The sequence below is a fragment of the Melanostigma gelatinosum genome (assembly GCF_949748355.1).
Source record: "Melanostigma gelatinosum genome assembly, chromosome: 7".
Classification (NCBI taxonomy): Eukaryota; Metazoa; Chordata; class Actinopteri; order Perciformes; family Zoarcidae; genus Melanostigma; species Melanostigma gelatinosum.
The window spans coordinates 18,006,974-18,022,625 of record NC_136640.1 but is presented as its reverse complement, the minus strand read 5'-3'; the positions used below and the strand labels follow the sequence as shown (position 1 = coordinate 18,022,625).

Genomic DNA, 15,652 nt, shown 5'->3' with positions numbered 1-15,652 from the left:
ACACATGCTTTTATTCAAATAAAGCTTAATGAATGTTAATCCGCCCATGTGAGCCACAAATCTATAGTTACGAAGACGAAGGCATACGTTGAAAAATGGTGAGAACCTGAACTTTCCGTACGGTTAATTTCCAATCGAGTTAACTGCTTCAAAGGGAGGAATAAAGGTGAGTGTCTGCAGAGCGCCACCTCCGTGCTGCTGTTCCCAACTGAATCCACAGAAATCATAAAAGGCTAGTTCGCACAAATTACGAAACACGCATTCCAGTTTTAATAAGCACTTTTGCTTTGATAGAAGTAATCTCAGATGCAGAATCTTAACACCTGGACAACAACACTGTCTGCATGACACCTAGAAGTAAGTGAGGATGCTTTGTTTGCACATTAAGTGAATAAACACTGTAAAACTGAGGACGAATATTGTTAAATTAAGCCGTACAGACCCATCCCAGATGTTGCTTCTTTCACACAATTGGACAGATTTTCGCCCATTACTATTATCATGAGTAAATTATACATAAAGCACACAACCCCAACTGGATGCAATGTGTGAAGTATGATGATACCAAAGAGGACAAAAGGCAAAAAACATATTTACAAAAAACAGCTCGCAGAGAACTGTGGCACAAATGAATAAGGTAATGCAAGCCTGGTGTTTCTTTAAGCATATGATGCAAAATCCCTGCAGTAACTAAAACCATCATCAAAGCCACATTCACAGCCGCACAGCTGATGTTTTTATGCAAGGTCAGGACGTCGCTCTGCAGACTGTAGTGCTCTTCACTACTGAGGACGCCCAACTCATGTCTTTCTTTCTGTGAATAATTGAATTTTTTCTGCAGGAGAGTTTATAGTTGAAAGTTACAGACGGTGGTTTTTAAAAAAAATATTTCTATTTCTTTAGGCCAAAAAAAAAAATATATATATATATATATATACTACTTCCCCTTCAGAGCTGTATACCTGGTAGTGTGGAGAGGCCTTTAAGTAGGGAAATTGAATCAAGCAGGTTAAAATAATAAATACATTTGTTTCTTTTAATGACTTTTCATTTTTCTTCTGAGGGGGTGGAGTGCATAACCTCAGCATTTCTAAAAAAAAACCTCTTAGCTGAACAGGAAATAAAAATGTTGTTTTGGAGGGAATACAGTGCTCCACTCATCTTACTGTTTCACTGTTTTGGACAAGGATTAAAGCATACGATTCAACACCAGACAAAGCCTAACCCGACTGGGATGTTGTTGCTGACATGCTATAAATATCGGCAGAGCAAGCATGTTGTGTGGACCTACTTAGAATTACACAGATGATTTCCCTCAGTGCAAAGTCTTACCACCACTCATCACTCGAGTCCCACTAGGACTTTAACTGGTTTCCAGCAAATAGGTTACAATTCATAGGTGTGTGAGGAGATGTCTGCTTGCCTTATTACACAGCTTCAAATGCCCGAGGCTAATAGACTTTGCATGAACTCGAGCCGGCCCACTGTGCCATTAGGACAGTGTAAATTTAGCATCACAGTTCTCACCGTAGGAGTACTAGAGAAACGTCCTCTGAATCACTGTGTCTTTCACAAGCTGACAGTAAGGCGTTTTTTTCCACATTAACATTTCAAATTTCCATTAGTTCAGTGTAATTAATATCAAGGCTTTCATAATCCAGGGAACATGGACCAACTGTAACATGACCCGGGGATCAATGTAGTATTTGTGATTCTGATCCTCAAGTCTTCTGAAGCGTTTGCCACCATGAGAAAGCAGCCACCTGCTTTTATTGTAGTGAGAATGAAGCATTATAGCTGCAAATTCCTTGTATTAAGATGGCAAACAGGTTCTGTTCTTCAACCCAAGCTCAAGGTCTCTGAAAGACCTTTCATAATGTTTAGCACCTCATTGGGTCTGCCAAATAATTATCTAAGACAATTCATCTTGTGAAAAAGAAATTGTGAAATTGTGATGTTGATAAAACTAATTTCAACCTCCTACCTCAGGATATCAGCTAATGTTTAACGAGCAATTATGTCTTTGAAATGATGCTCCTTTTTAGTTCCTGCAACTTTCAAAGAGCGCCGAAAGAAACAGATGGTCTAAGGCCAAACAAATGTAATGAGGGTGTTAGGGGGAGTCTAAAGTGAAGGTAAGACGTTTATCTGCCCGAGCAGCAGTTGGACCCATTTAAAGGCTACATGTTGGGAGTAATTACAAACCTTCAGCACACTTTAGAGCGCTCTAATGCCTTTTAGCTGCACTAAACAGTCTGTGTTTCGCCATCTTAGTCGTAGCCTCAATGAACCTTTATATTCACACATTACTGGTTTCAACCAAATCCTATAATAAGCCTCCAATGAAATAGAAAAGCAGAAAACAATTCAATCTCAATTCTATACTTTTATGCCAAAATAGAGCACATTGTACAGCATTAGTGACCCTTTTTTTTAAAGACACAGTATCTCCCAGAGAAGCAGCTTCTCCTTTGCAAGGTTCAGATTATTCATATGATATAAATATCCACATATTATATCCATGTTTCCAAAATAACTTTAACCTCAACATGCATCTCAGCCATGAAGACACTCACAGATGAAGTCGTAGGCACACGCTCGCACGGTCCCTCTTAACAGTTCCACATCAACAATACAAAAACAATTATATCTGTGAAGGACAAGGTTTCAGTTCCATGACTCCATAATACACACACACACACACACACTCATATAGGCAAGTTGTGTGCTTAAAATGATTATAACTCCGTCTTAGCGTTGTCATTAAGTCCATCCGAAGCTTTTGCCCTCACGTCATCCTTAAGCCATTTGTTGTAAACAGCAATGGGGTCGATGTTCCAGTGTTTATGGAAAGAGATGGGCACCTGGTGTGCCAAGAAGTCCCTGGCATAGTCCTCTGGGCGTGCCTGAAAGGTAAGATGCAGTACAGTCATTTATTTGGAAGCAGCACACAAGAGACTGCGTGCAAGTGCTGCAGAGAGCAACGGTGAAGGCGTGAAGGTATACGTTTATGTTGAAAACTGAGCAACTGAAACTATCGTGTGTTTGGAGATGAAATTCAACCATGCACGAGTAACCGTATTAATAAGTTGTAACAATCGGCCCTTTTCACGGCAGCCAGTTTGACGTGTCACTGCAGGGTGAACACAGGTGTAATCAATAACGTTAATTATGGCCCTCTTCCATTTCGGCTCGGGTTTGTATGCACGTTGGCTCACTGGAATGGCGGTGACACACAAATTAGAAGGGGACCATAATTCAATTTGATCAATTACACCTGAGTTTACCCTGCTATGACATGTTAAAATGGCCGCTGTGAAAAGGGCCTATTTGTTGATTTTATTGGCTGAGTATCTGTCACAATAGACTAAAATTCAATGTATTGATTTGTCAACATATTAGAAATCTGGCATCTTAATATAAGCCCTTCACACTCACAGTGCACTCACGCAGGTGATTTCTCTCATCTCTGCTTATTAGCACTCCGAGCCAGACCGTGTGAGTGTGTATTTCAATCAACTTTCTTACAGAACTCATGTTGACCCGTAATAGAAGGAAACGCTCGAGTGTGGTTAATAATAAAATGAATGATGGATGATTTCCTTTGAGCTGCTTCAGTTTCAGGGTCTTGGTTTTGTGCATGCTGGTTGATTGTGACACTGCCATGGCAAACTGGGACACTTGAATAGAGCAGAGCCGCTGTTAATGTTATGAGTAACACGTGTGCTTTTCCTGCTGTGATGAAGTCAGAATGTCTGCTTTTATTTTTCTAAAAAGCTCAGATACATCCAACTTAACAACGCGTCCTGAAAGGGTTAACATATGGATGCCCATTCAGATCCATCGTTCAAAGTAATTACAACCATATTAATTGATATAGTGCTATGATATCATCGCACAGCGTGTTTAACCTTCACAAAACCAATCCTGCAACCATCTTGAGTCGTCCAATGATGTGCATAGTAGCAAGTTATACCCTCGGGAATCTTTCCCATCTTTACCATCCATCCCGTGTGACGTGAATGTGACATGATGCTGCAATTACATTGTGTCAGCAGAAGGGTTAGAGCTGGCAAATCCTCACGTACCCTGCAAGCTTTGCAGTCATTTTTTATTCTGTTTGCCAGATGGGAGATACGGTGACTGTCAGGAATTCACGATATCGCCAAGGTAAAGCGGTCTAAGATACGACTTAAACGCTGCATAAGCAGGGGTCGAATCAGCTGGAAAAACTGAAAACACCTGTGAGGGCTCCTGAATATCAGACACCAGCCAGTTTTGTTGTCGACTACCAATAAGATAGAGGTGTCTGTGATGAAATCTGACTTTCTCTGCAGTATATTTGTTTAAAGGCAGCTCGAATCCCACTGCAAAATTTCCCCTTCAACCGAACAGGCACTGAAGGGAAGATGATTTGTCACCGAGCTAAAGAAAATTATTTCAAGTCAATATTTGGATTGTATTTCATTCCAAAGAAAATAAGCCACATCAATCCCACCAACAGTGGTACAAATACACACAGACGGAGACACGAAGAAAGTGTTGTAAGAGTGTGACGACAACCTGGTGGAAGAGTGGACTGTGTGTGACGGGAAGTCCGACGGCATTGAGACACATTCCCAGCACCATGTCATCCGGCGCGTCATTGCTGTAGCACTTGCAGCCGCTGTCAAGAAGTCGGACCACAGCCTCCCTGCTGAACACCATACTGCAGCACAGAGACGGACACCACCAATGTTAAACTAGATACATGGGACTGATGATTGTTAGCTGCACTGTGAATGATCACTTTGGCAGCAAATATTGGAAATGACCACAAAATAACAAGTATATCTTTCAGCTGTCATCGTGTTCAGCATGTTTATTTCATGCAGTCACAGAGGGCGACAGTGTAAGTGAGTGAAACTGAAAATCGAGCTGAGAGGGAGAGATGTTTTTTTCCTGTGAATCGGCTCTGCACAACAATGATGCGACATGTCTTTGGAAAGAGACGCAATTACACTTGAAAAAACAAATCTTGGGCTGCCAAAAAAATATCACTCATCTCCGCTCATAACAGTTATTGGAAGATATCACTTTTGAGAAAAACTGGCACTTGCAGTGCTGTAAAGTGTCACAGAGACTGACGCGTCCGTAAATAGTTTCTCGCTCACGGCCCAAGATGTGTCGGTTGCACAGCTTCCCTCCAGCACTGACTGCTGACATGTAATTTGTGCTTATTGCCCACTTCTTCTTACAGGCAATAACAAAATATCAGCCCTTTGGAATTGTTATTTTAGTCTTATATGTTGTCTTGCAGCAACCAACCGTTTGTATCATGTAGTGTGAATATTAAGCATCGACTCCCTGTCTTGTCTTATCAACCGTTTGCTTTATTCTGCGGTGATTCATTCCATATTTTTATTGAGTATCTTTTATGCAGCCTGCAAACCACGATGTCCCTTAAGGGAGCAACACACTTTTAAACTGAACTAGTTTATCAGTAAATTACAGATTACAGGTTTTCCATTACATATTTTACAGTCCCGCCGCTGCCTCTGTATCTTTCATCACCATTCCCCCCGAGCACCTGAGCGGAGATACTCACCCTCCACCTCCCGTGATGTAGCTGTAGCCGCCTTGGCTCAGGCCGTAGCCGTACCGCTCCCCGAGACACACTGGTTCAGAGGGGTTGTAACAGCTCAGCAAGACTTGTAGTCGGGAGAGGCTAAAGGAAGCACAGATCAAACTCATAATCATTATACACAAATGCCCGCGCCGTACACACACATATGAAACCGTCCATTGAGAAGGTGAAAGAACTGCTGTCCCTCATGCACCATTACAGATCCAGGGGCTTCCACATGAGGGGGCAACCTCACAGATATATATAGTGAAGCCAGCCGGACTTCAATTTATGGACTGAGCTTTTTAGATGTTCGACAAGATGGTAATATCTCTGGAACTCATTTTCCCAAAATGACTTCATTCTGGGCGTTTCTCTCGTTCACTGTGCAAACCTTTTCATGGCTGTGAGACAGAATCTGTTACAAAATGTATGAGTAAATGTCACTCAAACTCGGAGAAAAATGAAAGCATGGCATTTAAAGAATGAGACGCTGTGTCCCAGTTGAAAAGAAAATAGGTGAAGAAACACCACGTTGAAAACTCATTTCCAGATGATGAAAATATACCTGATAAGTGTGTCATCGTCCACGACAAGGAGCCACTTGGTGTCCGGGACAGCGCCGCTTAGAAATCTTTGAAGGATGGCAAACGTTTTCCCGCAGTGGCCTGCAAAAAGAGACACGCTATCAATACACTGGCCTGTACGACTTAATCACATATTGACCATGTGCTGTAATCTGGTTTACACAGATAAATCACCCTGTCGTGGTAAGAAAAAACACACTTGGCATAAGCAGGTATTTACATGCGCACACACACGCCTGCATACGCACAAATACATACGGAGGACAACAGCTCTGCCACAAAAAGAAAACGGTCGTCGTATATTACGCTAATGCTAAAGGATTTGAAAGCTAACCAACTGTCACAGTTAGTAACTAAGAAAACAGCAACATTATACTTAGGAGAAGACATTACATAAGACAACAGCTTCGATGCCTGATGAGAAAAAACCCCCATTAGATGTGGCCGATAGGGTTTCAAACAATATGAAAACCATTGCAACAATGTGTTAATCAGACTTTCATTCTCTTGAAAGGAGCCTTTGAGGAGGCGATACAAATGAGCGCGACTACGGAGCCCAAACCTAATAAGGATGCAGTACATTTGCAACTTTCGCTTCTATTTTAGCATGAACTTGACAGTTGCACGCTTTAAAGCTACAACGTGTGAACAAGTAGCGGTTCTGCATTCTGCTCAAGGACACCTCAAAAGCATTCGGGGCTGTAGGCGGACACCTCAGCCGTACTGCAGTGATAAAACAAGTGTCAAACATTAAAAAGGGGCAAAAATGACCTTGCCACCTTGTTAAGATTCGTATTGTACAGCATGAAAGAAAATCTCTCCAATGCAAGGATGTGTCCTCTAGAGCTCTGTGAGCAGAGAGAAGGCTGTTGTCTACATTCTGGCATCTCAGAGACATAATAAGGTATGTTTTGCATGATGGGCCAGGCAGATCAAACTTTTACTCCGGCATGTTTGACATGACTGCCAGATGGAACAAAATGTTCTGCCAACTCCCAAAAATAGTGATGTGGTAGTACACAACACATACCATAAGAGAGATATTCTCATCAGAATCCCAATATCTGCGCAGCATCGGGGCTGAGACATGGAAATTCCTGGTGGCAAGCATCACAAAGAACACTGAGACCGTACTGTTTTATTTATAAGGCACCCACGTGTTTTTTTTACAGAGTATCTGAATATAGAATAAGTAAGGACACCTTGAACCGCTGACAGGAGTAAAATCCAAAAATTCACTTTTAGAGGCAGATTTCCATACGAGCCCGGTAATCGTGTTTCTAGTTGGAGGAGGTTAGTGAGCGGCGTTCAGGGGCATGGAGAGATGCAGTATCTATCATTACAAAGAGACCTACCACTGCTACGTTTACTTGAGCATAAAGCTCCTCAGAAGTGTCTTCCATCACCGGGTCTTCTCCTGGAATCAGACACTCGACCATGAATAGCTGAGTATTTACTTGATTCAATTCCTATGCCATTTTCCCATTTCAAGGTCTTGCATCACCCTCACTTGCTCTGTCTTGACTATATCAAACAACTTGCAACCTCAGACTGCTTTCTTTATGTTTCATGCATAGTATGCATCTATCCATTTAAAATGTATGAGCTAAATAATAGCTATTAGCTGAGGTCTGACCATTCTCTTCAAAATATACAGAAATATTGTATTATACAAGCCGACATTAGTGCTGTCGTCAAAGCGCTGGCAAGTCAGTGGAATCAATGAAGTCAGTGGAAGGTGAAAAAATGAGTTACTAAAGTGAAAGTAGCTTCAGTATCTGGCTGCTTACCAAACTAGAGAAAGTCCCCCTGCCTTGATGATGGCATATTTGGATTGCTGCTAAACTTTCAACACTCAATTGTTGCCTCCCGAAGAGTAAAACTCCTGGCATGCAGTGGAAGGCAAAATTAGAGGAAAAGACTTCAGTAAAAACATAATTTATTGGTTGAACAGAGCAGAGCCGCGGCTGTCTCTGGTGTAAGACATCAAACTCGCAAGCAACTCTCAGTGGTCTGGGCTTGGTAACGTGTCGAGTTATGCAAATGAGCAGGTTTGAGAAGCCAGACAACTTGCACTTGATTTCTTTTTTAATCTGTCACAGCATAACCAGCTGTCAGCCTGCCAGCTTGGGAGTAAGCAAACCGTGAATGGCAGCACACATCACCTGTTGTCCTGGCCCAGCATCTGTAGCATGGGGCACAATATCATGACCAACATCAACTAAACATCTGGATTATTAATGTTGTTCTGCTTAATGGGAAAGAAGACCATTGAACATATTGAATAGGTTCCCAGTTTATCTACGCACTAGAGCAGCAACTATGAGTCAGTTAATCGATTCATTTGATTGTCAAATATGAGGATTTGATTCTATTTATATCTATATATTAAATCAGAGTAAACCTAAAGGGGACATATCATGAAAAATACCTTTTTCAGTGCTTGTGCACAGACATATGGGTAGCCGGAGTGCCTAGCATCCCCGCAAACTGTGAAATAAGACAAGCCAGTCAGCTTCTTTGTGGGCTGCAATGGGTCAGAAAACATGTGATTCAACAAGCCAATCAGATGTGGATCCACTTCCCATGTCACACACAGGCTCATTAGAATGTACCACCCCCCCAGGGCTTGAGAACTACCTTTGTAAAGGTGCACCTTGCACAAAGTTAGTTAAGGGAGGCTTAACTAGACAGGCGTTAAAACAGTTTCAGGAATATTCAGACAGACAGAATGTTTTTGAACATTAAAGCATGTAAACATGTTGATTTTCTTACATCTCATTGACCAAATGATTAATTGATTAGATTGAGCAAACAATCAGCAGATTTACAGTTTGAATAATGAAAATAATGACGAGAGGCACTGTGGTGGCCTCTGGGATTTTACAGTCACCTTCAACTTTACACTATAGGTCTGCCATCTCGAGAGGCTCTGCAGTCATGCTTCTACTTTTATGAGATGCGTCCGTAAGGTCAGTGGTTGCAGCGATGGTGTAAACAACTCACACATTTGCATTTACTGGCATTTCACCACCAGATACGGAGGCCCGGAGGGGACATAACGAGCAGCAGGCTGGGCCAAAGACAGATTGTCTTGCTCTTCACAGAACAACAATATCTAGTCGCAGAGCGAAACTCCTCCATCCCTGCTGATCCCCGCTGCAGTCTTGCGGTTAGCTGACAGGGGTAACATCGTTCTGAATGTGACATTAAGGTGTGACGTAAAGGTTTGAAATCTGATTTGAGCAGCTGGGGCCGAGACACATCTTCAGAAATCTGATCAAACTTTCTTAAATCAGATTGTCCGTGTGGATATTTCCCATGAACATTTGATTTATAACATCCAATGTGATTACTTCAGTGATGATCCAGTAGTATGCCTGAAATCCAAGAGCATTGACAATTGGTGCACAAACTACCTGTAGTTCAGAGTCGGGAAGGCAGAGGAGCTGGTGGATTTGTTACAGAGCAAGAAGCAGCTGAGACCTGTCACTGTCCACAACGGGGAGGTGGAGATGAGGCGGCCCTCGAGCACGGGGGTTGCATATCAACAACAAACTGGACAGATAACGAAGTAGCTTTACAAGAAAGGGTTGACTTTTATTCTCGACGAGGCTCGGCTCTGCAAGAGACTCGTCCGCATGCGAGTAGTTTGCATCAGTCGCTGCCTCAATGCAAAGAGGCCCTTGATAAATATCTGAGCTGCCTGCAGACAGAACCTGAAGAGACTAAACAAGACTCTTTGGAACAACAACCCCCACCCGCTGGCTGAAAGCGGCTCCAGCCTATGCATCATCTCATTAAGGTGCAACATAAGAGGTCTAAAGGTCCTGTGAAATGGCTGAAGTGGCCTCTGGCACAGGCAGCCAGAAGAGAAGAGATCTACCGCCGTCTTCAAAAGCTACCCTTTTGCTTTGAGCGGTTGATGTTCTCATACTTGTTTCTCTTTATTATTCATTATGGATTTCTCGCGTCCAGCATTTCCCTCAGGAGAAGCTGAAGCAGTCACCAGCCTCTCCGAGCTGCCGATTGCGTTTTCCTTCTCTGTTCCAGGTTTTCCCATTCAGCCAGACCTCGTGCTCATATATCAAGATCCACTGTGGGCTTTGTTTTCTTTGCTTCTTGATTACTTTTGAGTTCAAGTAAAATAAATACTACATGATACATGTTCTGTACTTGCTTGTGCCTGTACATATGACAACATGTTTTTTGTGTCTGCGCCATGACATGAAACATAAATATTGAAGACGTCTTTTGCGTCGTTTAAAAAAATGTTTCCTCAAACTTCTATTCTGTGATATGACATTAACACTTAATTAACAATGATGGATGGGGATTTGAAGGAATAGTTTGACAATATGGGAAATGCTCTCATTGGCTTAATAAAAGAAAGTTCAATGAGAATATGTGCACCGCTGTCATTATGTGTAGAAACTAATCTAACTAAGCATAGAGAAGGGAAACAGGGGGAACCAGCTCGCCCATCCAACCCTCGAGAAACGCCTTTCAAAATTGACAAGCTATTCCTTTAAAACAACACTTTAAAAGGTGTGTTTAAAGAATGAATTGAGAATTAAAGCGATGAGCATTTATCGAGTGACTTTCTGTTCTTCTGAACATGAAGTGCTTTACACTACATGTCAACATTCACACACACATCGATACACCGATAGCAGAGGCTGCCATTCACGCTCACGCTGATGGCACAGCCTTCAGGTGCAATTTGAGGTTCAGTATCTTGCCCGAGGACACTTTGACGTGCGGGCTAGAGGAGCCGCGGATCGACGCGTCGGTCTTCCGATTCGTGGACGAACCGCTCTCCCTCCTGAGCCCCAAACGCCCCACAAAAACAAATTATCACCAGCTCTTAACCAAACAAATATCTGGAGCAAACATTTCATTAAATACTGACAGTCCTGCAACTCAGCAGTGGATGTTGGCCAAGCTTCTGCTGAGTTAATGTGCAGTTTATAGCTCTCAGTCAGAGTGAAGCTCTTCAGGCACAGACCCATTTATCAACTCAGAATTATTCCGAGAAACATAAAAGAAGGCGTGCAATAGTTTTAGCACCAAACACTAAAAAATACCGACACAATTGACAAAAATGTCAAATAAACGTTCAACCTTGGTTTGACATTTCGTGTAGCTTTTGATTTAAAGAAGATTTTATTGGCATCCCCTTTGGAAAAGTAGTCCACTCGCTGAGTAGGGAGATCAAAAATCGCAGTGGTCTGACAGTAAAAAAGCTAGAAAGAAATAGCAGACCGTTATTGACCAATCAGAATCGAGTATTCATCAAAGCTGTGTCATCAGAAGCCTGCAAAAGGAGCACTTACCTCTTTCAGTATTTGGGACTCCTAAATCAATGGTTGGTATTGAAGGATCAGCGTGGTCACTGTAGTACTCTAGAAAGAAGGCATCCTGTTCCCAAGTCTTCTTTATCACCGGAACTAAAGCAAAGGGGAGAAAAATGAATGGTGTTCACTGAGTTTCACAACAAGCAGACCTCTGGTTCTGTGCAAATGGTTATTTCATATTTATGGCCATACGTTGCTTCTCTGATGCTATTAAAGACGACTGAAGGAATAAATCAAGAGAGAGGTCGATTTATTCCTTTTAATAGAAAATAAAAGAGGAAAATATGAAAAAATATTGTGCATCTTTAATCAACCCACCTTGTTAAAAGTTCCAGATAACTAAGATACGATAACAGACCTAGGTATTATGCGTATGACACAGATACAGCGTGGCATGTACGAAACCTTTTGTCATTTGAGGAATTCAAATTTAAATACGTTTAAGTCCTTGCCACTTAATGTTCCATTCGTGTTATTAATGGTTAAAATCACTAAACCTTTACATCCTGTAAAAAAAGAGGCACTCTCTGCAGTTGCAGAAGTTTTTTTTCTCCCCCAAAGACAGTTTTCCAGTAGATTTGATTGGGAGCTGACTGATGAGATCTGGAGGTTTTGTGATGAGTTTCTGGGTTGTTGAGGCGAGAGTGTACGCGGCGCTGAGAAACACAGAATACCCAGAGATTCACAGCAGCAGCTCGAGGCTGTGTTCAACTCTCATCAATCAACAAAAGTGAATCCGAGTGGCATGTCGGACACCGAAAGAACGAACCAAAGAAGAACAAAAGTTGGGTTGGCTGGCCTTCGCTTCCTCTTATGGCTCTGAACTGAACTCGTGTGGAAAAGTAAGGACAATTAGGCTCTAAATATCACAGTGCTTTTTCATATCGCCACATTTATACTGAAGTGCATCATGCAGGTCAGATGTTTCCTGCCTGCCGTACTGTAGCAGACAATCAATAGATGTTAAGGATCAGTTTGAAAACACGCTGCCAACCCACACATCTTCCAACTAAACAACCTGCACGTTACTGCACGTTACTACTGGTACTGAGTTACAGTGAGGCACAAGATACTTTTTAAATTCCTTTAACAATTAGTATTTCAGTACAAATGTACCATATGAATGTACTATATTATTACACTGTACTATTCAACATGCATGTCACAACTTGGAAATTAATGGACTGTAATGAAGCAGAGGCACAGCACTCTTCATTTGTGTTATATGCTTTTTATCGTTTCTTTTATTTCATTTAGTATGTTTTGTCCCAAGTAGGAATTACATTTCTGTCTTTTGTTTTTGTGTTCGGGAGAATATTTGAAAAAGTGTGTTGTGTGCGGATTGTTTTTGATACAATAAAACTCAACAAACCTCTGAGCCACCATAAAGAGAAAAGAAAAACTCGGCAACCACATCAGATTGTTCAGACCTTTTTCTTTTTCCAACTCTAATTTCTAAATAGATGACTGCACCTTTTCATGTCCATATCATTGTATTTGTACTGCTGTGTATAATCACTCGAGATACAGAAGAAGCAACACTTAGTGGCATTGTGAATGAAATACGAGGCTCTTTCATGCCTTTTGCTTCTTGATCTAAGCTAACCGTTGATACATAAATCTGATATTCATTTCATCTTGAAACAGATGACGGCAGCTTGCCAGAGGAAATGGTAATTAAGGTAATTAGTGCAATTACTTTTGAGTGACACTCTTTGAATGAAGTGTAGAATTTGTCTGATCCCTTTGAAATGAATCTGCAATTTGATCTATTGACTCAACCGGCTACATTTGTATCAGGTTAAAAGAGAAGCAGATTCACAGATAAGAGTAACTTCAAGCAAGGCTCACAAATAAGCCGATTCAAATCAGTAAGTCATTTCTTAATATCTGCAGGATGCAATTAGCACTCTTTTTATGCCTTAATATTATCAAATCCATTCAGATAGCACGGTGGAAAGATTAAATAAAAGACTTTATCATGATGATAAGCTAAAACTCCTTTATAGTCACACGTGTCAAAAGTAAAACCGATCCATTAGGAGTGAACAACGAGACAGAAGCATGTGCCATTTTAAAAGGAAATTGTGCATCTTTGGCGGATTCTGTAAGAGTGGGAGTATGACTTACCTCTTTCACTGTGAAACTTCCCACACGTTTTCACAGCAACAAATATATCTTCTTTATTTACAGGCTCCCCCTTTGATGAAAACAGAAGACATGAATCAGAGAAACGCTCACATGAACATAAATCATTTATGATTAAAACAGAATATATTTTACTGTGCAACTGTGCATGCAGCTCAGCCAAATGGTTGAGATTGACATTTTCAGGCAATATTCAGTGTCTAAGTGATCTGTGGGATATTTCTGTAAATTGTCTGAGGTCATCTGTCTTTGTTCTCCCTCTGAAACTACAGAAAGAGCAGCTGATAACACTGCAGCATGTTTAAAAAAAATGAAGCAGTTTATGCTGAATTCAGGGTACATTTGTAAAATGTAAGCCTTGGGAGTAAAAAGACGAGCAACAAGTGAGACTGGGAAAGATGATGATCTGTGCGCATCTCAGAGCCCTTTCTTACCACATGCAGTGCAAAGCGAAAGAGGCTGGACTGTTTCACAAACTCAAACAGTCACGCAGAGACATTCACTCAATCAACAACAGACAGAATGCATTCAGAGCGTACGCTGCATTCAAATGCCATCGGCTGCTGCACAAACCATCACTTTTCCAAGGATGTGATGTAAAGTAACGCTTGTGCCCTGACGACGCCTGAGCATCGGAAAAAACTAAAGTTGGAACATAAAACAATAAAGTCCAAATTAGGGCAGCAACTAGTCACTATTTGTTGTATTCATTTCCTGTTCGGAAACAGTTGTTTACTTACACGTGCAGCAGTTGTAGAGCAACATATTTTGAGAATCTACAAATGTTGATCACACAGAACATCCAGCTACACTGACAGCACCGTCAGACACACTCTCATCCAAGTATTACAGGACAGTGTGCACTGTAAGCAGGCTCTTTTTGTCTGTTTTTACTCATTTGATAAAAAGACTGCTGAAATGCAGAGAGCAGCAATACCACTAGAAGTGTATTGCCTGAAATAAAAAGGACATGTTTTGTCCTTTGCCTCCTTGAATCTGCCTCTTGAGGCTTTTGACTCTTTGTTGACGCTGCAGCCGCGTGCCGCTGTGGTCCCTTCTTGGCAAATTTGTCTTGCAAGCGTTTCGAAAACTGTCCGATTACGATACGTCCCCTCTTGTTTGGTCTGAATGGAAACTTCTGCCTGCATACTCATTAAACCTGTGACCTTTACGATTCTCCACTGGCTGCATAAGTCTTCCTATTGCTGGTGGCAATCCTCACTGTCCTCATATTTTATATATGAGATAGTGATTCCACCGGGACGTAAAAAATGCATGAATATAAATCTGACAGTTCAGACTGCAACATCTAAACCGCACATGCACATGCAGAATGTGATTTGAATCACAAATGAAAAGATCAGATTGGATTTCTTCTCTGGCAGATCTAAGAGGGCAGAATTCTGAGGGAGGGGAACTCAGAATTGGGATACTTTCTGCTGTAGTTCTAGCATCCCAAGTTTCACTCCCCTCACCTCCTCCCGAGAAAGCTACAGTCAAGCACGCATCCCTGCACACATCTGTTCTTCTGAACATTATTGATCGTTTTAGGGCGCATTTAGGGCGCATCGGATGGCTGACCCTTCTAATTGGCTCCCAGCTAGAGAACACATAATACTGACAATATATATTGGGTGTAATGTGGCAAAGCATGCCACAATAATATACTGTAGCAGTATTTTCTTTCTTTTCACAATAAATGCAAATGCGCAGACACTTTGATTTGACGTAGACTAAATGAGTTATTTTGCACGACACTGAGAGCGTCCGTACTTACTTCGTGACCCGATCATTATGTCTAATGTTGATATCAAAAATAAGTCAGATGTAACTCTAGATTATGGGAGGATGCTGAAGGATGTGGCTTAGTTTCTTTCTTGGCGGATGAATAAATCTAATTTAGCATACAAGCAGAGCAAAAAACTCCTGTCTTTTTCGGGTTAATGCACAATGTT

General features: G+C 41.5%; 1 protein-coding gene across 2 annotated transcripts in view; it reads right to left on the bottom strand.

The window, feature by feature from the left end:
• Positions 1-2,391: 2,391 nt before the first annotated feature.
• b3glcta (beta 3-glucosyltransferase a) overlaps positions 2,392-15,652 on the bottom strand; it is a 54,038-nt gene continuing 40,777 nt past the window's right edge. For both annotated transcript variants that reach the window (XM_079271992.1, XM_079271993.1), the window contains 6 exons: positions 13,680-13,749; positions 11,529-11,642; positions 6,174-6,273; positions 5,588-5,707; positions 4,564-4,708; positions 2,392-2,906 (listed from right to left, as the gene is read on the bottom strand). In XM_079271992.1, the coding sequence (XP_079128118.1) occupies positions 2,739-2,906; positions 4,564-4,708; positions 5,588-5,707; positions 6,174-6,273; positions 11,529-11,642; positions 13,680-13,749 (717 nt within the window). In that variant the 3' untranslated portion in view covers positions 2,392-2,738. The remainder of the gene's footprint in view (positions 2,907-4,563; positions 4,709-5,587; positions 5,708-6,173; positions 6,274-11,528; positions 11,643-13,679; positions 13,750-15,652) is intronic.